General features: G+C 42.6%; 1 protein-coding gene across 3 annotated transcripts in view; it reads left to right on the top strand.

The window, feature by feature from the left end:
* TNFAIP8 (TNF alpha induced protein 8) overlaps nt 1-24,397 on the top strand; it is a 71,018-nt gene that overhangs the window by 17,954 nt on the left and 28,667 nt on the right. Inside the window, exon 1 of one of the 3 annotated variants that reach the window (XM_021705958.1) lies at nt 7,368-7,439. The exons of 1 other annotated variant lie outside the window; for it this stretch is intronic. In XM_021705958.1, the coding sequence (XP_021561633.1) occupies nt 7,403-7,439 (37 nt within the window). In that variant the 5' untranslated portion in view covers nt 7,368-7,402. Of the gene's footprint in view, nt 1-7,367; nt 7,440-7,951; nt 8,357-24,397 lie in introns of those variants that run through there. One more of the 3 variants, XM_008072110.2, reaches the window with a different exon arrangement.

Genomic DNA, 24,397 nt, shown 5'->3' on the forward strand with positions numbered 1-24,397 from the left:
AGGTCAAGGCTTTGGGGAGCCAAAATGTTGCTGCTGCACTCCAGCCTCGGGGACAGAGTGAGTCTCCAACTCAAAAACCAGAAAAATCATTAGGTGGAATGGTGGCTGATGTACCCATCTAGATGGTTATTTCTTTCTTTCTCTTGCTTGTTTTGGGCTGATTATGAATAGTTGAAATTGAGAAAATTAAATGGCATATGATGGGACTTTGCTGAATTCAGTAGTAAAATGTTGAAATAAATTTCAAATTGATAAAGTTGGTGAATTTTAGTTCTCTTCTGTTTCTAATATGAAATGTATGGATTTAATATTACCTTTATTTAGGTAGGCTGACACATTATTCAGATTAGCGGTTTCTCAGAAAATGCATTCATTCTGACGATGTCTATAACTTTGTGAATCATAACATGCATATTTTTATAGCTCTTCTTGAAGGAGAGGCTGAGTAACTGAAGTTTTATAACGTGACCTATTCAACTGGAAAAATTTCTGATCCATGCCTTTCAGGACTACCTGCAAAAACAGCCTCCCTTTTCCCCTGAAACTTTATTTGGATAAGTTCTGCTTCAGTTCACATTTTCACCACCTACTGAGTTTCTGCTGAGTGTCAGCTTTGACCACTCTCACCTGTAAGCCTTTTTCAACCTTTTCCGTCTCTTAAACAGTAACCAATTGGCACAATTGTTAACTTAATAGATTCTGCTCATGTCAGAGATTCAATGTAAAAATCAAATTATGACAAATGGGTTAGACTTTCAAACAGATTTCAGACCTGGAGTCTGTGGTCCAAATTCCACATATGGCACACTACTTTGGTTTTCTTTTTGAATTTCAAATTTCAAATTTTGTTCAGAAATCTGACTACAGCTCTTAGCTGCTCAAACGCAGTCAAGGAGGGCCCATTACTCAACCTGTCTTGGCATTGTTTTCTCCCTCGTTGGAGTGAGCACACTGAGGAGAAAGATGATAGCTGGCTGTCTTGAGCTGAGCTGCTTGTTTCTGAATGCCTCACGATAATCAGTAGCAGATGTGTAGCTATCACTGGAAAGTTGCATAACTGCCTCACGTTGAATTCACCTACAATCAGCCAGCCACTGTGAGGGGGTCTCCACTAGGTTGTTGAAAAAATAAAATTTAGTTAAAAACCTATGTTTATCTCATCACAAATTATTTCCTTGCTGTCAGGAGTAAAGGCAGAAGTTAGAATGGAAATAATTTGATAATTCCTGCCCTTAGACTTGGCTATCAGTTCAGTATAGAGAGGAACTTTCTAATCGTTAGGGTGGAAATGGGGCTGTGTCTTAAAGAGCATGTCTCTGCTAACAGAGGTAATCAAGGAGTTCTGGAGGAATGTGTATTGCTAGTAATGTGTCTAAAAGATTGCTTCACCAGCCAGGTAGAGGATTAGAGTAGTGACCGCTAGGGTCACTTTCAAGCCTGAGTTTCTGTGACTATGATTGTTGATCCCTGTTTCCTTCTGTTCTTTTTCTGAAGGAATACCAGGGATACTAATTAGCCTCAGCCCTGCCTCCCTTCTTCCTGGTGAATCCCTTCTGTGTCGTAGCCCCCGTTTGTGCTATACCATGTTGACCTCATTAACCTGGGCACAAGAAGGAATTTTAACCCTTTTATTTTCACTTTCTATCGCTAGACCATGCACATTAAGTTGTCATACCTATCTAGAATATCTGTAGGGCCCACACTTAGGGCCTACAAACAGACACTCCTAAACAACCTAAGACTATTCGCCCTTATTCATGATAATATTTGGAAAAGTGATGAAGGGAACTTGGTAATTTTCAGTGCTCCATCATGTTCTTGATTCATTTCATTGTTGTCACTACTTTTTAAATAAGTGGCATCATTTCTATTGTGCAGATGTGCAAACAAAAGAGCAGAGAGGTAAATGACTTGTCCATTTTTAGAGGAATAGTCCAGGAAGAACAGATAGGAAGAAAACCCATGTTAATGCAAACAAGGCATAGTCAGTTCTTGCTCTGTTTATGGGGGTATCAGTAATTAGGCCCAGGTCTCCCAAACTGAGTCTGGTGTTCTTTTCCCAGCTCTTGGCAGCCTCATATCCGAAGGGGCTTAGCTAGGGTCATTACTGAACTTTTAATTAACAACAACAAAAAAGTTTGTAGTTTCAGGTAACTGAATAAATAGAAATGACTGAATTTATAGTATATTTAAAGCATTGAATATCAGAAATGAAATGACTGTAGTTAGAGGCTGTGATCAAAGCATTTGAACAGGGAGATCTGAGCAATTGGTGCTAGAACCATGACCAGCCTTAAACTCAATAGGAACCTCTCAATATAGCAAACTTTGAGTTATTTCTTTGCAAAATAAGGGACTTAAATTACACAGGAATAGTTTAATAGGGTGAGAAAATCTGGATCTAGAAGACAGGAGGTCTAGTCTACGTTCATGGTATTCTAAAGAGCATTGTTACTTAGTTTTGTGACCTTGAACAAATCATGTAACCTCCTTTTCTTTAATTACATATCTGTAAAATGGGTATGGTGACCTAGAGGGGCTTATTTGGGAGTCTAAGTAAAACCCATATAACTGCAAGGTATTATTGCTAAGTATAGTCAGCCCTCTGTATTTGTGTGGTCCATATCTGTAGATTCTGCGTCCTTGGATTAAATCAACTGCAGATCAAAAATATTCAGGGAAAAGAATTCCACAAAGTTCCAAAAAGCAAAACTTGAATTTGCCATGTGCTGAGTACTATTTATGTGAATGAAGGATGTGAAGGCATCTTAAAAGGTATTATAAATTATCTAAAGATGAGTAGGTATTATAAATTACCTAAAGCATATGGGAGAATGTGTGTAGATTATATGCAAATACCACACCATTTTATTTAAGAGATTTGAGTATCTTTGGATTTTGGTTTCCAGGTCCTGGAACCAATCCCCTATGGATACTGAGGGTCGATTGTATATAAAAGGACTGTGGGTTATAAATTCTTCAGATAGTATTTTCAGACCTGATTTTGAGAGTGTGTGTATTTTATCATCTGCTAAAAGCTTTTTAACAAGGAATATCTCTTAGGAGAGAAATAGCAACCAATGAAAGCCTAGGAAACAAGTGTACCCCAGATGTTTTGTCTCCTTGTGCGTGCTCACTTCAGATGTCAGCACTTCTTCCCATTCTCTCAGAATTATTCACTCACATCAACAGCATTAGTGATTGTGCAGAACTTACTGGAGATGTCATCGGGGAGACTGAGGAGAATGTTTACCCATGACTTCAAACTCCCAGGATCTGGTCAACAGTAGCTATCTCCCTCCCCCATTTCCACACTCATCCCCAGCTGTCTTCTACTCACACAGTCCAGCCTCACCACATCCCCAGACTCCCCAGCCTCATCCCAGGGCAGATGATGCCTGCCTTAGATAGTTTGACTTACAGTTTTTCAACATTATGTGTATTCTACTGAAACGGTACACATTAAGTAGAAACTGGTTTTTGAGCACCCATACAACCGATGTTTTTCACCTTCAGTACAGTAGTTAATAAATTACATGAGATATTTGGTATTTTATTATAAAATAGACTTTGTGTTAGATGATTTTGCCCAACTGTAGGCTAATGTAAACATTCTTCTGGACACACTTAACATAGGCTAGGCTAAACTATGATGCCCAGTAGGTTAGTTGTATTAAATGCATTTTTGACTTATGATATTTTTAACTTATGATGGGTTTATCCTGACTCAACCCCATTGAAAGTCAAGGAGCATCTGTACTCAGTAATGCATAAACTAAAGGCCACTTGAGGCACAGAGCTTGACCTTCTGGGAAGGTGCATAAGTGACTTCACTGTCATTTGAGCAGCTCCTTCTTGATCTCTGGAAAATAAAATTTTCTTAAGCCAGGGAGAGCCAAATAACCTGGGCAAGGGAGGGCCTGTGGAGATCCATCCATGTTGGCCCATCTCTGTTTTGGAGGGTTAAATGTAAAAGTGTCTGAGGACAGAAGGAAGAATCCAAAACCTGCAGCCTCAGCCCAGGTAAGACCAAGAACACAGATTTTTTCCACATATGAGGACAGAGAGCAAAAGCCAACTTTATATATAGATCATGGAAATCTTTGAAGACTTTCAAGGGCATAGATATAAATAATACAAGAAAAGTTGAGGAGAGCCTCAAAGTCAGATAGAAGAAAGCAGATTCAGCCTCATGTCAGCAGGGTAGAAATAAAAATATTGATGAAATGGCCATTTTGTGTGTGTGACCTGAAGATCTTATGAACTAAAGCCTGTAGGCGTACAGCACATTTACAGAGATGCTTAGTATTTTTCACTGCAGAGAACTTGACGGCATTCTTGAGTATAAGCAGAGTATGTTTTGCCTTCTGAATAAACTGCACCTTCTCTTCCCAGTTCTGCTGGCCTTCTCATTTGTGTGACTTTGAAAGTCGCTGATCTCCCCTGTTCTTAACAGACATCTGGGCAGCTGTGAACAAAAAGTCCAAAAGTCCATACCTTGAAAAAATTTTTAACAGCTTTATTAAGGAATAATTCAGGAAGATATTTTTCTGCTGCTCTGTGATAAAGTTCAGTTGAGAGTTGGTATTAATAAACTTTTCTTAGAAACAAGGTGACTTGGAAGGTTGAGTTCTTTAGGTCTGTGGTCAAAATTGTATCAGTAAGCTCCAGGTGAGTGGGGTCTATTTACATGTGACATTTGCAAGTATTTGATAATGCCTGAATGAGTGAATAAACCCTCAGAATCTTAGTCAGCATTTTCATTCTCCCATCTTGACACAGACATAGGAGATCCATTATTAGACACTTGTAGGCCTTCAACATAATATGTATGTAAATGCAGTTTGGCGTTAAATGAGAAGTGTTGCTAACTTAGTTGCTGTTTTGTGTCAGGTGGTCTATAACAGATTCTTGGTGTGACTTCCACACTATTGCCAGGCTAAGGATGATGGAGTGTTTCTTAAACATATAAGAGTGAACAGGCTCTAACTATAGGAGATAACAAATCATTATGATGTACCGGAACATTATTCACTGCGGCTAAAAAGTAACTTATCCTCTTTTGAAATGAAAGCACAGAAAAATCAAGATGACCTGGTAGGCCAAGCGCAGTGGTTCATGCCTGTAATCCCAGCACTTAAGGAGGCAAGGTGGGAGCATTGCTTGAGCTCAGGAGTTTGAGACCAGCCTGGGCAACATAGCAAGATCTCGTCTCTACAAAAAAATTTTAAAATTAGCCAGCTACTCAGAAGGCTGAGGCAGAAGGATTGCCTGAGCCCAGCAGGTCGATGCTGGGATGGCCGTGAGTGTGCACTGCACTCCAGCCTGGTGACAGAGTGAGACCCCAACTCAAAAAAAAAAAAAAGACCTAGCATATATATATATATGGAAGTAACAGAAGACCGGGGAGCCCCTAGAGACTCAGTGTAGCTTGCCCAGGGCAGATGGCTTTGAGGTTATTCAGGAGACTGAGGAGTGTTTTTATTCTCATACAGTCTTTTAAAATAAGCTGAGCATTCATTGCTCTTGAGCTAGATCAGGACATCCTTCCCCAAGGTGAATGCTGGACTGTATTTAAATACAAAAGAAATTTATCTCCAGGTTTCCTGAGGATCATGATGAATGTTCAAAGATCAACCAAGCTGCTAACATGCCTCTAAAGTGAAATATAAGGCTGATGTGGTGGAGCTTGAACTGTTCATTCAGCAGTTGTTCTCCTTGACTAACCTAAGCTGGGCTGAAGGTCTTTTTGTGAACCCATGTAAAAACAAGCAGGACATGTATCTTAACATACCTATGTGGTTTGTGCACAGTTGGTCTTGCAAAATGACATTTAATAAATGTTTCTTATGGGGGTACTTTCTGAAAGAAGAGTGAAAGTAATTCTGTCTTGGGGCAGGTTTGGCCTGGAATTTGGGTTGTCTGGATTTGCATAATTATCACCTTGAAAAAGTGCTGCTTTACCCCAATTATAGATCAGAAGAAACTGTCTGGTCTCTGCAGCATGTAGCTCTGGCAAAATCGCTCAAGGTCCCTGATGGACTCTGTGGACATCTGGGCTGTGGTAGAGAAGGGCAAGGACAGATGTGGGGAGAGAGAGGGGATAGAATTATTACTTACTTGGGCAGGACAGGAAAGGCCACTTGTGACTGTGAGGGAGCATAGCATTGGCTCAGAATGATCCTCATGTCTTCCCATAAGCCTGAGGTTACATCTTAGCAGTTCCTGACCCAGGATATGTGGCAAGGGGGGACCATGAAGTTAACTGTGACTTTCAGAAGGATGCAGCCTGTTACTCTTTTGGTGGCGAGGTCAGTTTCCGGTAGGCTCTACAACACTGATATTTTCCAGATGTTTCTCCTCCCCTCTCTGAATGGCTATGTCTTCCTCTCTTCATCCTGCTCTTTCAGTGAAATTGAGATAACATTCTGCTAGGTCTTAGGCATGTTAGAATCACTCATCAGTAGGAAGTGATTTACTATCTGAAGGCTATTAATATTTATAATGGCCCTCTACTGCTTGTGAATAGCATAAACACTCTTTTCTGTTCAAATTCAATACTGAAATAAAACCCAGAAGTATCTTTTACAAAAATTTGCTTTTGACGGTGCAATAGTTAGAAATATCTAGGTAGTACTTATGGTTTTCAAATCACTTCTTGCTTATATTAATTTATTTAATACATACATAAATCTGTGAAATAAATGTAGCTATTTTTATCCTGATTTTACTGACTAGGAAACAGAGGCTTGGAGAGGTTAAATAGTTTGCATAAGGTCATACAGATAATAAATGGCAGCACTAAAATTAAATTCAGACTCTAAATCCATGTCTTTTGTATATTCTTTTCACTAAAGTTCAATAGTGCCTCTACTCTTGGTTTTTGCCATATAAAATGGGAAATGAGGAAAAAGAAAGCAGCTGGAAAACAAATTTATTAAAAAATACAATTTTTTCCCACAATTCCCAAATGGACTTTTCAGATATGTTATTCGAGGGCCTTTTGACCAAGGTTGGCGACGAAACTAAGTGCTCTACGAAATACTTCCATAAGACAGGTGTATTAATGGCCGCTCCATCCACTACGCACCTCTCCGAAGGGAAAACCAAGGCTCCACAGACCTCAGGCGACTTCGCCTCTGCCTATCGTAGGAGCCTATGGGCCAGACCCCGGGGCAGAATTGGAATCCTGTCTCGAGGTTCTCCAGCATTTTTATTCTATCAGCACTTCAAAAGTCAGTAAACTACCCCTTTTGGCATTTGGAAGGGGTTTTCCCCCAGTTGCTTCGGGGAGTAGCGCCGGGAGGGAACGGCGCTGTGCGTCTGGTGACAGCGTTTTGTGGTAACTGCAGAGCAGCAGCGCTGGGGTTTGAGCAAGAGTGCTCACCCGAGGCTATACCGAATGAGTAAGCGGCCTGGTCTGCTTTTCCTGTGCAAAGGTAAGGGGTGGAGGCTGTGCCGCTTTCTTCAAAAGGCTACGCTCTGGAACTTGTGAAATTGTACCTTGTGCAGCTGGTCCTTCCAACTCCATAGACGATATCCACGTTACTTTCCTGCAAAAATAACGTACAAAAATCGAGCCGCTGTAAAATCTGCAAGGTTAAAGATTTGGCGTGTAAGACTCCAAGACAAGGAAAGTCAAAGGGGCATCGAAAAATGTGACCCAGGCCGGGCGCGGTGGATCACGCCGATAATCCTAGCACTTTGGGAGGCCAAGGCAGGAGGGCCGCTTGAGGCCAGGAGTGAGACCAGCAAGCATCCCTGCCCGCTGTCCCCACGCCATCTCTATTTTTTAACAAATGAACGGGGCGGGGGGGGGGATGTAACTCAGACTCAGAAGGCTTGCTTCCACCGTATGTGTATTTATTATTTATGTAAGACTTCAGCGGGCGCTAAGACGTTTTCTTCTTCGTGGCACATTTAGTTCACCGGCTCAGCCTCTTTCGGTGCGTTTGCCAACGCCCCGCGTGGGGCCTGCCTCCCGGGAGAGTCGCAGCCGTCGCGGCCCCAGCCCCACCTGCGCGCGCGCCGGCCCAGCCTGGCGCGCCAGGTCGCCTCCGCCCCGCGGCCGGCCCGGGCGCGCGGCTCTGGGGGCGGACTCCCGCCGCCCAGCGGAGACGCGATTCGTCACTCTTGCAGAACTTTCCCCCTGAAAATCCCTGCACCAGAACTAGGCTCTCCCCTCCCCCCGGGGAGGTTTTGATTTTAGTGGCTTTCCTTCCTTTTATTTTCCGTCGTGTGCGGATTTTGGCTGCCGAGAGAACTTGCAGCTGGCCCGAGTGCATGTCAGTGGCGATCGCCCCTGCGGCCGGCTACCCGGACACCATGCACGCCGAGGCAGAAGAAGCCAAGGAAGGTATGATTACGATCCCTCTCGGGGCCGGCCGAGTTCTGCGAAGGAATGTGGAAGAGGCAGTGGTAGGAGCAGATGGGAGTTTTAAAAGTGAGCGGCAGGCACTTTGTCCGCTTCCCCTGCGCCGTCGCAGCTCAGTTGGAGCCGGCTGTGCGGAGCCCAATGCCCATCTCGGACTCCTGTTCCCCTTAACCCCCGTAACCCTCCAGAGGGGAGAGAAGGAAGAGCCAGACCTAGTTCAGCAGCCCACGAAAGGCTGCTTTTTAGTTTTATCTGGAAACCAAAGAGCCCCACTTGGACTCCAAGAATGCAAAATGTGCTGGAAAGAGGGCTGCCTGCCTGTTTCAGGACAGCCGAAAGCAGCATCCTCCGGAGGAGCCCCAAGAGTCGAGGGTCCCTTGAAAAGGGTTTTAAAAATAGTTTCCGGCTAAAAGGGGAAGCTGAGTGAGGGGGAGAAGTGAAGGATCTTTATTTGAGGAATAGGGTTGTTTTTTTTTTAATTGCAGACTTTTTGGCACTGAGTTCATTTTGTTGGGGGCTTAAAGGGGCTGAAAGATATGAGGGGGGCCCTGTGCAGCTTGAAACTGAGGAGAGTTTGTTGCTAACTTTGCAAAAGCATAGAGTTTCATTTACTCCTAACAGAGAACGGGTGACAGGGCTGGAAAAGCTCCAAGCAAAACACAATTATACGCTGGTGTTAGTTTGGGGAGTTTATTTATGTGTGAGTGTTTGTATGCTTTGTTTCCTGAGACCTTATGTATACAAAAGTCCTCTTGTAAGTGGGGATGGGAGTGGGGGCAGTTGCGGAAAATTAGAGAGTAAGAGGGGAGACTGTTCAAGATTGTGAAATTCCCTTTCTTTTCAAGTAGGCTCTCAGGAAACTGGTAAATTTCAAGTCAATCACAGCTGCTCCCAGAGCTGGAGGAGCAGGCTGATCAAGACACCCAATCATTTGTTCATTTGGTAGACATCAGTTAGGAGGAGCCCTTGAAACTTGCCCTTTTATCTTTTACTGATTACCCTTCCAAAGTAAAGCTCTGCATCTCAAATTGTAGTCTCTGTGGGCCCACAGTTACCTTATGATGCTGTATGAGAGAAACAGTCAATGAAAAGAGACTTGTTTAACAGAAATATGGGGCTGGCATGAATGAAAAATGACAGCCAGGAGCACTGTGTCTGAACTTGATATGGAACTTGGAGGTTTAGTGTTTCTTTGCTGTGGCCTGAAATCGGATGGAGCTATGTGCTGATAGGTACTTTTTTCTCTGCTTTTATTACAGCAATTTCTTGAAAGTCAAAAGTAGTCGAAGGCAAATAAGGAACTTGACTGAAAGAATCCAAGAGTGAACTTTTATATGAATTACCAATAGCACTTAAGTTGGTGTTTTCTCCTAGACGTGTTTTCCGGCCTTTTTTTGGCAATGAGAGAGTAGAGGGAAAGTGGAAAAAGTAGCCCCCAAATTTTCTCAAAGTTTGTATTATACAGTCGAGCAATATCCATGGTCCTCCCTCCTCTGTCTTCCCTGCTCGCCCTGCTCTGGAAGCAGCCTGCAGTCTGGAGTGTGATGACGTTAATGGGCTCCCTCTGGAGCTCCTCACCTTCCCTTCCACTTGCCATCATTTATGTTCTGCAAATCTGCCACAAATGATCTGGCCTCTCTGCTTTTTAAAGAAAGCCCAGAATGTTTCTTTTAATCTGAAGTGCTAGAGTTTTAAATTGACAGCAGAGTATGGTATTGAATAACTCTTGAGGGAAATTGAGCAAATACATAATTAACCAGATAGAATCATTGTAGCTTCTGCCGGGAAATAAAGGATGAGTGTGTGTTTATGTGCATGTGTGTCCTGGGTAACTTCTGCAAGACTGGCTATTGACTGTAATCTATAACACTTTGTATAGCTACCACCACTCTGATGTCTACGAAGGGAGCTATGCTGTATAAATAACTCAGTTATCTTACTTCTCTATCCTTACTACTCTTTTCCCTCTTATACCTCTTATACTAAGGTTTTTTTTTTTTCCGCTTGATGGACTTATTTATCCCATTTTAGTGTGAGATCACTATGAGCTCCTCACAATGTCTTGCAAGAAAATTGCCTTTGGATGCTTCATGCTTGATTTGCTGTAATGGGAAATACTTTTAAGTCATTATCTGAACTGCAGTGAGAGACTAGTGTACTTTGTTTGGGGTTGAATCTGAAAAAAATATTAAGTCAGAGTCAGAAGTCCTTGGAGGCCAACATATTTTTGTATATGCGTGAATGTAGAAGCAAATGACTGGAGATATTGTTAAGCCATCATAACTTAAAATGTACTTGACTCCATGCCAGGGATGTTGAACCTTTATCCCCAGCCTATAGCTACCTCCTAAAGAATTGATTCAATTTTGCCTCCTTACCAATGAATAGGAGATTGTGCTTAAGTATTAAACAGAGAAAAATAATACAGGTCTTTCTTTACTAAAAACAGAATAAGTTTAAGATATCCAGACATAAAATGAATAGGAAAACAAGGGAAATGAAGGAAAAAAATTCATATTTTACTTATTTATTTAGAGTCAGAGCCTTACTCTCACCCAGGCTAGAGTACAGTGGCATGATCACAGCTCACAGCAGCCTCGACTTCCTGGGCTTGGGTGATCCTTCTGCCTCAGCCTCCTGAGTAACTGGGACTACAGGCATGCACCACCACACACAGCTAATTTTATTTTATTTTTTGTCTTGAACTCCTGGCCTCCAGTGATTCTCCTGCCTTGGCCTCCCAAAGTGCTGTGATTACAGGCATAAGCCACTGCGCCTAGCCAAGAAACTTACTTTATTAACTAGAGGAATGCCATTGAAAAGAGGATATCAACAATTTCCAGGGGATAGGGGCTTCCGGGGGAGATAGGCCGATAGTCACATATTTGGCATTTAGTTGCTTCCTGAGTAAATTACTTAATTGTGAAGCAATAAAAGTGAGTGGCAGTTGAGATCTCTGAGAATCTCTCCAGTGCTAAAGCACCAGGGCATTTGGCATCCTTTGTCCTGGTTATCACACGCCTTTGGGAGACTGAGGTGAGTGGATTGCCTGAGCCCGTGGGTTCGAGACCCGCCTGGGCAGGTGAGACTTCATCTCTACAATAAATCAAAAGAATTAGCCGGGCGTGGTAGTGTACGCCTGTAGTTCCAGGTACTTGGAAGGATGAGGCAGAAGGATCGCCAGAGCCCGGCAGGTCGAGGCTGCGGTGGCCGGGAGCGGACACTGCACTCCAGTCTGGGCGATAGTGAGACTCCAACTCAAAAAAAAAAAGAAAGAAAGAAATTGAGAAAGCTGTTGTTAAGGGGGAGTCACTTTGTGAAAACTTGGAAAGGAGTGAGCTTTGAGTGGTGAGTGAGTTCAGCTCCCTCCTCCATTGCCCTCAAGAGCTGTTTCCCCACCCACTTCTCTCATGCTTCACCAGGCCTGCTATTTCACAAAGAAAAACAGTAGCCGTTAAATGACACACTCAACTTCTTCCTCCCAGACTGAGAGTCACCTTCATCCACACCCATCCTCCTGGTGTCTGTGTAACAGGTGTCACTCACTCTGCAGAATGGCACTCCTTCCATGTTGGGCTCCTCCTGCACCAGTCGGCCCATGTCTTTCTGGGTTCCTTCCCTTCTGCTTATAGATGAGCTCACACTCCCTATTCTAGGACTTTGGCACTTGGTCATCTTTCTGCCCAAAATATCCTTTTCTCCATCTGACCTCCTTTTCTTGGTCAGCTCCTCAGAGAAGCTTTTTCTAAACTCCCAACCTAAACTCAGATCCCCTGTCACCCTCCCTTAGAGCACCTATTCCTTTCCTTGCTGGCTCTTACCATGCTGTTTAACATCTCTTCTCTTCTAGACCTCAAGCTCTCCAGGGAAAGATCATGTCTATTTTATTCCCCACTGTGTCTCTGAGACCTACAAAATAAAAGGTGTTCAGCAAATTGAATGGATGAATGAATGTCCAATTTTGGGCATTGCTTATCTCAACTTTAAAGTAAAGGAAATGAAATGAAATAAAATAAAATACTTTTACATAGTTCTTTTCTCACTGTTTGTCATTCCCTCATCCCACTGTCTTTTTCTTCCCTATTTCACAAAAAAATCACATTTGCCAAAACTACTAGGTGACTCCCTAGGTGCTAAAATCACAAGTGACCCTACATTCACATTTTTTGTCCTGACTTGACTTTTTTTTTTTTTTTTAACTGCTTTTGACAATAGGAGGCCAGGGTCTCTTCAGTCTTAATGTCCTTCCTTGGTTTCTGTGACACTAACCTTCCTGGTCTCCCCTTTGTTTTTCTGGCTGTTTCAGTCTAATCTCCAAGATCTCTAGCTGGGCTCTTCTAAGAACAACCTGTACAACCAGCTTCTTGTAGACATCATGCCTTGAATGTCATACAGGCACTTTTAATTCAGTAAGTCTAAACTGAGCCTATCTTTTTCTGCCATTCACACATCTGATCCCCTGTATTTTCACTTATTATATCATGTTCACTTTTTGGCTTCCAGACTAAAAATCTGGAAGTTGTTCTTACCTCTGTCCTTTCCTTCATCTTCTGCTTCCAACTGGTCACAGAGACTTGGCACTTCATTCTCATTATCTATTGGAGGCATCTTCTTCTATGTATCCTCCTTGTCCCTCCCCCAGTTAGGTCTTTGGCACTTGTACTCTAACTATTATAGTGACCACCTCTGTCATCAGGGTTCTTGGTTGCAAGAAATGGAAGTTGATTTCTGCTACCATAAGCAGTAACATTTATTGGAAGGATATTTTGTAGCTCACACATGCACTAAAAGACTAGAAAATTCACCTCTGAAAATATGTTCAGAAATATAGCCAGTGACCCAAGAATCACCTAAATAGGACTTCACCACTGCCTTCACTGTAGCTGTAATGTTTCAGTTGTGTTACTGCTGGTACTCCAGATATGCCTAGTATTTTGTCATCTTCAACATTTAAAGTTTCAGATGGAAGCCATCTGATTGATCAAAGCTGGGTCATGTATCCGTCCCACGATGTTGTGGGAGAAGGAACTTCTGGTTCCAGCTTTGGTACTGGGAGATAGAGGTCTGACTTCTACAATTATTTGCTAAATGGGGGCTTCTCCAAAACAGGAGAGGAGTTCTAACATGGAGCTCCAGAACAAGTAGCTACTGAACCACTTGATTGGCCCATGGAACTCTGGTATTACCCAATTTATTGATTTCCTCAGTCCCTCAACAAGTGATGTTTCTTTTATTAGGATCACTTTCTTGCCCATCCTCAAATGGGTAATAATACTCCAGCTGGACCCAGTTTGGAATAGATGCTCTTCCAGGGTGTTCCTATAACACTTTGTACTTCACTCAGTTGTACTGTGTTTTCTTCCTGTATTATGGTTATCACTTTTCAATTGTCTCCATTTCATTATGAGCTTTTTGACAACAAGTTTTATACATTTTTTCCCCTTGAATCCCTAGTGCCAAACAAGGCCTCTCATATAGGAGGGCCTAATAAAGCCTCATTAAATTAATTAATTCATTTAAAACGAGTTTACATGATATATTGGAACCTTTAGAGCACTGCTTAGAAGTTGTCTAGACTCACTTTATAGGAATAGTGCCGTCCAAACCTAGAGGACAAACCTCATTAGGGTTTCTTAAATTTTCGACTAAACTACTCTTAATATAGCAGAGGCAAAACAAGCATGTGTCTTTGATCACTGGGGTCAGGGCCCAAAGAGGCTTGCCAGCATCTCAAATTTCCTTAAAGACTGAGGAAGCAGTATTGAAACTAAAATGTATTGAGCTCTTTCACATGTCAGACGTGGTGTTAAACATCTTTTCATGTATATTATCTCATTTAATATCTGTATAATAACTCTTTGTGTTCATTCCAACTTAATAACTAAGAAAACTGAGATTCAGAGAGATTAAAAAACTGTAACTTAAAAACACAAAGCCAGAAAGGGTGAAATCAGGATTTGAACTGAGGCTGATAAACCGTAGAGCATGTGCTTTCATCCCTTACACAGAACTTACAGTAATATCCAAAATCTGCCCTCTCTCAACTTCGAGTAAGCTTGGTACTCAGGAAGATGCTCTCTGTGTCCTGTGTTTGCGTGTACCCCAGTTAGAGAAGCAAGGAGTGGAGAGACCAGGTGTCTTGGAGGAGGAAGAGAAGAGCCCTGTCTTATCTGTCTCTGTCACCTCCCGCCTCCTGGCAGCTGCCCAGGAACACAGGCAGGGATTCTCAAGTGCATCCTTCTAGCTCCTAGAAGATCTAGGAGCCATGCAGGGCTGGGTAGGATGTGCCTGAAGTTCACAGAAGTGAGAGGGACCCAAGTACTGTGGGACCAGGGAGAGACCTCACTTCCTGCACGGTGGCCAGCTTGAGAATAGAGAACATGTTCTCCCTGGTCATTGAAGTGAGGCAAGGTTCTGCTAACTCTGATATGTTGTAACAACTAGGCTACTTTGTAGCATTTGCTGAGTTTCAAGTTGCTTTAAAATCTGGGAGACTGGTCCTCACCATAGTTGTATTCCACTTGGTCAATTTGTCATATCTCCCAATGATAAGACATACATTAATTGGGGTTTACACACAGGCATTTGCACTTTCAATTGTCGCCCTCCTTGTAGCCCTCCTTGGTTTAGATATCATTTAACAGGAGTCTAACCTGTTCCTCAGTACTTCTGCAGTGCTTTCTCTAGGCTCCAGGTCACTTTGAGTCTATTTCATGGTAGTCTGCCATAGCTGGGTCCTCAGTGAGTTGATAAGGAAGCTCGTTTTGATCAGTCTGCTTGCTGATCAATTGACTGAGGCCAGTCTAGTGCCAGGACAGCAGTATGCCTAAAGTCTGTCCCACAAGTACACTATGCCGGCAGGCAGCCTTGTAGAACATTCTGGGGCCTAAGGATCAGCATCACCCCACCTACTGGTGGTTATAACTCCTTGGGGGAAATGAGACTTCTCCTAGAAAGAATGGGACCTATACCTGGCCCTGCATCTATCAGAGGAGAAAAATTCAGTTGTTCCGTGGTAGTGACGAATGTCCTCTTCTATAATAAAGAATCCTAGTGCTATTGTATAAGCTGCCAAACTGTGTGGTGTTCTCACTATTTTAACCTCACATGGTGTGGCAGCTTAGAATGTCTGTCATTTCTAAGCATTATTTTACCATTTTTCTCCCCTAATTCCTCCATTCCCCAGCCCTTGCTTTGCAGAGGGAATGAAGAGGGAAGGGTTAGTTAAAGCAATGGTTCAGCTCTGATGAAACTATGCCACTTGGTACGGCTGACCTTGATGTCATACATAATGTAAAAGGTACAGCATATGCCCTTAAACACCAGACTTTGACGTGACTCTCTGTTTCCTTTTATGTAGTCATTAGCCTTGGAGTGTGGTGTGCTGACAAGGACTAAAAGTGGAAAATCCATTTAGAGATCTGTCATACACTACAGTGGACATCACTTGATAACTTGGCATTGCCCGGCACTTCCAGCTCTGGAAACTTAAATATATTTGGGTTTTTGCTTCTGAAATTTTCATCAGACTGAATATACACCATTCCTTTCTTGCCCCTGAATTATGATGCTGTTGAACAGTCAGGGTGACACAGGTGATTACCATTCCTGCTCCTGGCTGTTGAAAATCCAGGAACTAGCCAAAGAGTGGATGGGTGAAAGAGAATGAAGTAGGACCAGAAAATCTCAGGACCCAGTGGGTTCATTTCAGAATAATGTTGAATTGCTAGATTTGCCACAAACTATTTATTTGTCAACATTTCTCTTTATGCTAGCAACTTGGAAATCAGTGAGATGAGCATGGTTGTAGACTTCTCTTCTTTTAGGGGATTGCTCTTAAAAATAAATGTAAGTTGTATTAAAATAAACCCAAATCATATATATACCTTTAATGTTTAAGAAAGGCCCACCGTGAGAAGTCTTTTGTAATTAAAATGATTCCTCCTACAAATACACATAGAATCACCATGATTTAGAGTTAAAAGCAACTTTACAGATCCTTCTGTCCTCTTCATTTCATAGATAAGGCACTGAGAATCTAGCAAGGCGACTGTCAGTCCCTTTCTACCCTCTTTAATGTGGGTTTTGCAGCAAAGATTTTGCAAGCACAGGTTGTAGCAGCCAAGATTTTTGCATGAGATCGCCTTGAAGCAGGACATCTAATCTGTTTGTATGGGTGTCATTCACTGTCTTTTGGAGGGATTCACAAAATGTAAATGGAATGTTTGAGCAAATGGAGATTTCCTATTTCACCTTCTCATGTGTGACTCGGGAGAATAAAAGATATGGCATTGTGAAATAAGATTTAGTTCTGCAAGTAGATCCTATTAGATCTGGGGTTTTGAAAGTGGTAGGCCAAGTGAGAGGCAGGTAAACAGTGAGCTCACTTGTTTTCATTCCTTTGAGAATACCATTTAGTAAAAATTAGCTGTTGAGGATGCTGATTGGGTAGGGAGACTTTTCCTTGGGGAGAAGGTGTGTGTGTGTGTGTGTGTGTGTGTGTGTGTGTGTGAAGGGAGTCAGCATTCTGACACAGGACATGCTGTTGCAGGGGCAGATGAGCATCACACAGCTCACTACCCCAGAGCTTACTGCAGCAGACCTGGTGCATTCTGGGAGCCAGAACACCTTTTTCAGGAAGCAGCTGTGGGGTTGCAGCCCACTCCTTCCCCAACCACAGAACAAGATATCTGAAAGAACAATTGCTTAGATCTTGTTCTAAGGGCTTACAGCCCTTGAAAAAGAGGTAGATGCAGGGCAGTAGTTTGTCCTGGCTGACCAACTGCTAAGTTGGGAGTAAATTGCTAAGAGAGTGCTGCTCTGGGTATTCAAGTCTGTGCAAAGCCTGCGTTATTAGGCTGGTACCTTATGGTATTTACAATTTTAAAGATGGGAGAAGGGTAGGGTTGTGTTTGTGTATATAACATCATCTTTGGACTTAATGGTAATACATTCTCCAGCTTTGCAGCAAATAACAATATTCAATTTTATAAATAACTAGGAACAAAGTTTCTTTTAATAAGATGATGTACCAAAGAGGCTACTAAGCAGAATGTCCTACATGACTACCATAGCTTTAGGCTTCTGAAGCCTTAATGTCTAATTTTTTCAAGACAGGGTTGACTGTCAAGAAGGGAATAAGTAGTTTATGAACTTTCCTTCCAGTTTGACATACCGTTTTTGCTTGATGCCAGCTCACCTTGTTCTGGTATATGTTTTCATATGGCCTGCTCAGCTAAGGCTGAGCAGTCGAGGGCCAGAAGTGTCCCCAGAAACACAGACTGTTCCACCTGCCATGAACAGTCCAGTAGACTCTTACTTCCAGAGTGCAGTCCCTCTCCCTCACCCACCACTGCCTTCCCTGGGCCTCAGATACTTGTAGCAACTAGTGTTGATGGAGCCACTACCTCCTCAGCAGGGTCAGGGGAAGCAGAGATATGTATGGGGATGACCCTGCCCTCAGAGAACCTCTGGTTTGGGGCTTAACACACAGCACACGTGCATTCATAGGACAAAAATACAAGACAGGGAACTTCAGATGAGTCCAACTCAGAGAACCAGAGAGTGGACCTTATGAGAATCTAGAAGAGGCAGTAGTTACCAAAAGTCATGGTGAGCAGCAATGACTTCACAGAAGGGTAGCTTGTACTTCAGCTAGGTCTTTTAAGCATGTGGAGAGGAAAGAAGAAAGTATGACAGACAGGGAAACTACATGTGCTATATGCTGGGATCAGGAAGGAAGTTTAAAGAAGTTGGTATGCATAGTTCACAGAGGGCATTTTGTAGTAGTACATGGGATTTTGTAGTAGTACATGGGACCAGACTAAGCTGGACTTCCCAGGGGGACACTGTAGGTAACAGACCAGGCATTAGGAGTCAGGAGACTGGTACAAGTTTTTTTTTAATTTTGTTTTGTTTTTAGGGTTTTTTTGTTTGTTTGTTTTGAGACAGAGTCTTGTTCTGTCACCCAGGCTGGAAAACAGTGGCATGATCATAACTCATTGCAACCTTGAAGTCCTGGGTTCCAACGATTCTCCTGCCTCAGCCTTCCAAGTAGCTAGTACTATAGGTGCATGCCACCATGCCTGGCTAATTTTAAAGTTATTTGTAGAGATGAGATCTCACTGTGTTGCCCAGGTTGGTCTTGAACTCCTGGCCTAAAGAAATCCTCCTGCCTCAGCCTCCCAAAGTGCTGAGATTACAGGCATGAGCCACCAGCCACCACTTCCAACCTAGTACTACTCTTGGCTTTGTCCTTGGTTGTCTATGCAACCCTCAGTAGCTATTTAATCTCTCTGAACTTCAGTTTCCTTATCAGAAAAATGGGAGCCTTGATACTAGACTTGATATACCCAAGAACTTACTAGGAAGAAGACAACGTTATTTTTAGGATTTGAGGATTTTGAACTGGATAGAAGAGAGCAGATGCAGAGTAGTGTTTTAGAATGCCAAGCTGACAAGAACCATAGGTTGGTCTTGAGGACAAGACCAAGCCTGGGTATAAGGAGCCTGGACAAGAAAGTATGTGAATAGCCAGTCACAAAGGGAGAGTTGACACCCCTGAGGTGATCTCTAAGGGGAAAGCTATAGAGCTGGAAGAGGGCTGAGCTGTGGATTCAGCCTCCCAGAACACCCACTTTTATAGGAGAAAGAGGTAGATGAAACCAATAAATGAAACAGAAATGGAGTAGCTCAAATTGTTAAAAAGGAACAAAGAGAGAATAGGGCTTTAGAAGCCAGGAGGATGAGACCGGTGGAGACAGTGGTCAGCCAAGAGGTACCGTGGAAGACTGCTTTATCTTCCTTTTGAGCCTCAGCTGAGTTTGGCTCAGCGAAAGCCAGGATCCTGGGTTTGAGGAGCTCATTTTCTAAGGGATGGGAACACATCATGGGTGTTCAGCCAGTACTTAGCGGGTGACTAAGGGAATGAGAGAAGGCATGGAGGGCCAGGAGGTGACTGCCCCTGCTGTGAGCAAGGGCCCCTGTCTCCTAAGGAGCTAGCCATCGTTGCCATGTCTGCATGCTTTCCAAGCCCTCGTCATTCACAGGCTTCTTTCCTGAACACTACCAGTCACCTCAAATCAGTTTGTGGAAGAGCACTGCCTACAGGCCTCTCCCTGTGGCATCATACAAAATGGGCACTAGTGCATGAGGGTAACAAGTGACAGTAGACAGGACATATAATTCCACTTAAAAAGGAAAACAGCTGTTTTCCATACACTCACAACACTTCTGACACCAACAGTGGGAAGGTTCTTCCCACGCCAACCAATTTTCCAATTCTTCCTGTAATTTAACTCAGTTCTGATGCGATCTGCCCAGAATTAGGGCAAATCTCCACATGTTAAGGGCTCAGTTCTGCAAGACTCTAATCCCAAGTTCAAGCCTCCCATATTTCTGACCAACTGGTTATCAATAAAATGTTTCCCTGAGTTTAGTGAGCAGTTCTAGCAAATCACTGAACCTGAGGAGGGAGTCATTTATAAAGCATGCAGCTCAGAGTCAAATGTAAGAGGTACAGAGGACAAGTTATGGTGGGGTGGCATGAGCTTCCATGCCCTCTTCAGGCTCACCAACCCCCCGTACCTCCATATAGGATGAAATCCTTGAGCATTCATGATTGAACTTAATCTTCAGCCCCTCTCCCCTGCCCAGAGTGGAGGGCCTGAAATCTTAACTCTCCAATCACCTTGTTGGTTCCTCTGGTGACCAGTCCCCTGTTCTGGTTTATGAGTCACCTCCTCGACTCAGGTAAGGTTGAAACAGACTTGTTATATTATGAATAACAAAAAGACACCCCCTCACACCTTTCACTTGGGAAATTTCAAGATATTTAGGACTCTGGGGCAAGAACTGGGGACCAAATGTTATAACCAAAGATGCACCTGCCACTCTTATCATTTAGGAAATTCCAATGGTTTTAGGAGCTCTGGCCAGGAATGAAGACCAAATATATATATTTTATTATATCACAGTGTCACACACAGCTCTTCAAACTGGGAAAAGTGTTGGCCACTCTGAGAGTTAGAGACTTTTTCTCTCTTCTCTTTTGCCTAATTTATTTCCTCTCACCTCATCTGTGACATGAGCACATGTCTTAGAAAACTGCTGATGCTTCTGCCAGGGGTACCCTAGAGTTGGTATATAATCTGTAATGCTTAGGACTTTAGTCTTATAAAATTTAAGTAGGATTTGGGCCACACTAGTAAGCTGAGCCATTCTGAGAAATTTTCAGTTTCTCCCAAGGTGGTAAGCAACTGCCACATCAGTGGAAATATGCTAGGTGTCTTATTCCTTGTGAGAACCAATGAGATAATGTTTGTGTAAAGCTCAGTGCTCAGACAGCTTTACTCAGGAGGTGGTATATAAATAAGGAGGCTCATAATCATGCCCAAAGCCAGAACCCTGCCTGGGCCTGCCTATTCTGTCCTAAGAACTACTCATTTCAGGTTCTCTAAAAAACAGAGAAAGGTAGATTTGCCCCAAGAAGCTTTTTCCTCCTGTGAAGTTTGATAAAAGTAAAATATTAGTATACTGAGTGTTCTCCTTCTTGTTAAGTACTTATAAAAACATTTTCACCTTCCAAGGGTTAAAATGAGAATTAGTAAGTCAGTTACAAAATGTTTAGAATGAAAATGTTCCCCTTTTCAATATTATGAGTCTAAACATTGGGCTCAGTATTCACAGAAAGCAGATATTAAAGAAAGAATCTCTCAGGCGAATTTTTGAGGAAGCAAATAGAATTCTGGAACAAGTAGCACCTACTGAAAGGAAAAGAAAAGAATTATTGGGGAACCAGAATAGCAAAGGAAGTCAAGGGAGTGGCCACTTGGCAGATTTCAAAGTTCCAAGGGAACAATGAGGGAGAAATAGTGATTGGGAGCCATGGGGAATAGGGAGTAGGAGGGGATGAAAACCACAAGGTGGGAATCCAGACCTGATGCAGAGTCTCCGAGGGAAGATGTAGGAGTGTGGAGAGAGAAGAAGGGAGGAGTGAGGAATTAACTCCAAAATGGGGGTATGGGGAGTAACTTATGCAGAGCTCAAGAGGTGAGCTGCGGTATAATTAGGCAAGAAACCATTGTAACTGGGATAAGAAGTTTTGGCCGTTTGCTTATTTTGATTTTGCAGTTAACAGTAAGTAGGATGGAGTGCTGGTCTCCAAAGTACTATGCAGACTTGGAGCCAATGAAATAGTGGCAATCAGAGGACACAGAAGCTCTTTTCAGGCCAGTTGAAAAGGACATGACATTGAGGAATGCTGCTGCTCTTCCAGCCGCTAAATTGGGGCTAGTCAGAAGCCAGGGCTGTGTTGTGTTGGCTAGGATTTCTAGTGACTTTCTTACCAGGTTATAAAAATGATTTCCTCAGAAAAACTCACAAACTACTGATGATGAATTAGAAAAGCTGTGGTGCTGGCTTGTGGGAATCATTTCAAAACAGTCTGCTGCATTGTGCCGTCCATTTTCTGGAAGACCAGTGGTGAGTGGCTATTGGAGGGATAGGGCCATCACCCCCTCCCCATGAAGCTATACTAACTTCTGGGGGTTTCCCTCATTAACAAGTCTGATGGTAAGCAGGCTTCCTGAAGAATTTCAGGGGGAGGGTTTTTATTGGATATACTGGCTTAAGTCATTTGGATCACTGGACCATAACTCTGACTTGGTGATCAAGCTGATAACCCTAGAAGTCCATTAGCTATTACCTGACATTTCTGTCCTTGATGCCTATCCCAGCATGCTTTGGGGTTGCCCTCTCTATATTTGGGGAAGGGTGTGGGGGAGGGGAACTGTTGGTTGTGTGTCTCAGCAATGGTACTTGCTTGTTTCAACATGTTTAAGGGTTAACCAGGTAAATTATAATTGCTGCTGGGAGAGGCAGCCTATCTGAAGCCTGGCATAGCCCTCAGGGCTGCTGCGGAAAGGATCATTCTTGCAATCCTTAATTGTTTTCCTTTCTTTCCCAAAGGTGGATCCTTAATGTAACAAAATGATCAATAGACCTATTGATAAAGTGTACATTTCTGATCTGTTTTAGTCATTTGAGTTCCTGTTTCTTTAAATTTTCAGGCGACCCTTCCTTTAAAATGTTTTTGGACCAAACTAAAAGAAAATAAATGAATTGATTTTTGTTGTGGTTGTTGTTGTCATTTAGTTCCTTGAGTCATTCTACAGTCTTAGGTATTTTTAAAAATGAGAGTGTGGATTGTCAGTTGGACTATTTGTTTGAAGAGGATGGGAGTGGAAGAAGTGTTATATTTGGTAATTGTGGTAGAGTAGCGCAAAATCAACCAGCAAACAGTGTCTTAAAGCAGTATTGTCTGTTTTATTTATTTATTTTTTTTGTAGCACCATCTATCCCTACTTTGTGAAATAGTCAAACCTGGTTCATTGTATATTTTCCACAGCTTCAGTTAGCCAGATTTTAAAAAATGTTTGATGCTGTTTTTTATTCCATGAATAACTCAATTGACTAAATGTAGGCAACTAATAACTTGACAGTTGTTGCCATTAGCATGCCCCTGAACAGGAAGTGTTTAGTATAGATACGATCAACCAGTTTCCAGGCTTAAAAATAAAATGGGGGATTTCTGGACAAAACAGTTCTTTGTCACTCATTTCAACATGCATGTCTGATGAGTGTTGAAGTTCAAAGCCAACCACTTTGCCTTCTCACTTTTTACCAGGACATCAATTCACCTGACATTTTCTATTATACAGATTGAAACTTATTTCATCGTGTTAGTGTTCTGCTGGTTTTTAAAAATGAAATAACAGGATATTTGAATAGTCATGAGAATCAACTAGAGTTGATATTCTCTCCTTGTTACCTCTTTTATCTTTAGCTCCTTTAAAATCATCCACCTCTCAGGTGGGTAATGGTGAAATAATCTTACCCTGCCTATGAAGCTGCTTAAATGGAAAATAGCAAGCATGTGCCTGGGTGCACTGGGGGACTTGTCTTCTTGAATGTAAGGCCCACTCGAAGTGGCATTCCCCCCGCCAGAGGTTAATTCCAATCCATCTAATAATTCTTTTTTTGATTTGCAATCTCACTCTGTCACCCAGGCTGGAGTGCAGTGGCACACTCACAGCCACCCCAGCGCCAATCTGCTGGGCTCCGGCGATCCTTCCACCTCAGCCTACCAGGTAGCCGAACTATAGACGTGCACTACCATGCCTGGCTAGTTTTTGATTTATTGTAAGAGACAAGGTCTTGCCAAGTTGCCCAGGCTGGTCTTGAACCCGTGGGTTCAAGCAATCCACTTGCCTCGGCCTCTCAAAGTGCTGGAATTTATAGACTGAGCCACCGAGCTCAGCCCATCTAGTGATTATTAGATATCTTTTGTCAGTTTGACCCTTAGTAACTCAGAAAGAATTGTATTGTTTTGACAGATATCAAAAGGTTTTTTTGCATCTTGTTGTCAACAGCTGTTGTTTCAGGACTTTAAAAGTAAGTTTATAATTTATTTTTTTCTTGCTATCTCTCCAGTAACCTACTTTCCTCTCCCTTAAGTGAAAAAGAAAAAAAAAAACTTTCTCTTCTTTTTTGTGCCTATTCTAAACAGTATTTGTGGATGTGTGTGTAAGATTTAATAAGACTTGACACCACATTTTCTGAAATGCTAAATTAGACACAGTATTTATTAGATGAGTGTGTCTACAACAACAAAAAAGTGTTTCTGTTTCTGAATTCTTAACTTCATGCACATGTTAAACTTCAAGCCTCTATTTCTTTTTCAAATGAGAAACTATGCCAGAGAAAGATGATTTACTAAAATACAAAAAGTAGCTGGGCTTGGTGGCTCAGCCTGTAATCCCAGCACTTTGGGAGGCTGAGGCGAGTGGATTACCTGAGCCCATGTGTTCGAGACCAGCCCAGGCAACTTGGTGAGACCTTGTCTCTACAATAAATCAAAAATTACCGGGCTGGGCGTATAGTGCACGCCTGTAGTTCCAGACACTTGGAAGTCTTGAGGCGGAAGAATCGCCTGAGCCCAGCAGGTTGATATTGGGGTAGCCA

Source organism: Carlito syrichta, unplaced genomic scaffold (assembly GCF_000164805.1).
Source record: "Carlito syrichta isolate Samal-C Ts95f unplaced genomic scaffold, Tarsius_syrichta-2.0.1 Scaffold314854, whole genome shotgun sequence".
Taxonomy (NCBI): domain Eukaryota; kingdom Metazoa; phylum Chordata; class Mammalia; order Primates; family Tarsiidae; genus Carlito; species Carlito syrichta.